This window comes from Etheostoma spectabile, chromosome 20 (genome assembly GCF_008692095.1).
Source record: "Etheostoma spectabile isolate EspeVRDwgs_2016 chromosome 20, UIUC_Espe_1.0, whole genome shotgun sequence".
Taxonomy (NCBI): Eukaryota; Metazoa; Chordata; class Actinopteri; order Perciformes; family Percidae; genus Etheostoma; species Etheostoma spectabile.
The window spans coordinates 16451968-16453444 of record NC_045752.1 but is presented as its reverse complement, the minus strand read 5'-3'; the positions used below and the strand labels follow the sequence as shown (position 1 = coordinate 16453444).

The following is a 1477-nucleotide window of genomic DNA, read 5'->3' as shown; positions in this document are numbered from 1 at the left end:
TTTAAAGGGGTCTGAATACTTTCAGTACCCACTGTATGTGTGATAAAATGTGTGTGTGTGTGTCACGTCACCTTCATTCTCCAAGCCACGCTTCCTGTCGGCCTCGCTCTCGGCCTTGCGGTGGCTCTCTAGGCTCTTGTGCTGCAGCAGGGCTTTCTCTCTCTCTAGCTGCCTCAGACTCGACTCCAGATTCTTTCTGCTGCTCACCTAAAATCAATCAAATACTTTGTTCAACATGTCCCATAGGGCTGGTTACGTTTCACGGTGCTGACTCCATAACTCGCTTTATGAGAAATGGTTCCTGAGTATCCAATCGGGGCTAGACACAAATCCAATCCCTAAAGACATTTTAAAGTGGTTATTAGAATTCGGCAAGCGCTCCGGCTAAACCTCACGGGATACGACACATGGTCAAGTGAAAAGTGAGAAATCATTATTCTGACTTTAATTAAGTTTTTGGAAAAGGCCATACAAATAGGTGAAAAGGATGGAACTGGAATGATCCCGGAGGGGAAATTGGATCGTGGCACCAGCAAGTATTAAAACTAGAACAGAGCCAAAAATATGAAAGTGGTCTCCAATACTAACAAGTGTCGGACTGTTGTTTGACTGGGTTTAGCTTACCTCTTCCTCAAGTTCTTTGGAGATTTTGTCAAGACGACTAGTGGCAGCTCTGCAAAAAGAAAACAAAACAACATTTACAAAAGCTCTTGGCGGTGATGGTCAGTGTGCCCAAGTCAGCCAGTGGTGCAACATGAAGAAAAGCTACCGTTCTCTGCTCCTGTACCTGTGTTTGTGCTCTAAATCAGATTTCGCCTGCTTCTCATTATTCAGCTGTACCTCTATTTGGCGCATTTTCTTCTGCAGTGCTGCTGACTGTGAAGAGAAAACAATCAACCAATCACACATGTTGTAATGACTAATCAAATGCTCAGGTTAAAAAACTGTTTGCAACCTTTACTGGATGTCAACAATCTTTACTGTGTATTATGCAATGAAGCAATTACCATAACTGACACTCTCAGAAGAGTGAAAACATATGGATCTTTTGTTGCTAAACAAGTTCAGTGCTGCATAGGTAAAGTGAGTTTTCAGAGGTTTTTCAGCCACTAATGAGAGCTGTGAGGGTAAACCAAAAGAGTTAAAGGTCCCACATAGTAAAAATGTCTGTACCTTTTTATAATAAAGCTGGTCGAGGTGTTGTATAAATACAGTGAAAGTATCAAAACGCTCAATCCACAGAGAAATGCACACAGCACATAGAAACTGTGCCTTTGAACTATACAATATATAGGTAGAGAATACCGTTATAGTCTTTCCCTGGCTGCAATGACAGCAAAAATACGATGACCAATCAATGCAGACTTGGCTTTTTCAGGTAGGGGACTGACAGAGGGTGAATATAAGTTTATTCACACAAACAGTATGAGAAAAATAAAGTGTGTGTTTTTAACATTAAAGCATGTAAACATGTTCT

The 1477-nt window shown here is 41.2% G+C and overlaps 1 protein-coding gene across 3 annotated transcripts in view; it reads right to left on the bottom strand.

Moving 5' to 3' along the window:
* rock2a (rho-associated, coiled-coil containing protein kinase 2a) overlaps positions 1 to 1477 on the bottom strand; it is a 40488-nt gene that overhangs the window by 15673 nt on the left and 23338 nt on the right. For all 3 annotated transcript variants that reach the window (XM_032501230.1, XM_032501229.1, XM_032501232.1), the window contains exons 11-13: positions 788 to 876; positions 625 to 673; positions 72 to 207 (exon numbers count right to left, since the gene is read on the bottom strand). In XM_032501230.1, the coding sequence (XP_032357121.1) occupies positions 72 to 207; positions 625 to 673; positions 788 to 876 (274 nt within the window). The remainder of the gene's footprint in view (positions 1 to 71; positions 208 to 624; positions 674 to 787; positions 877 to 1477) is intronic.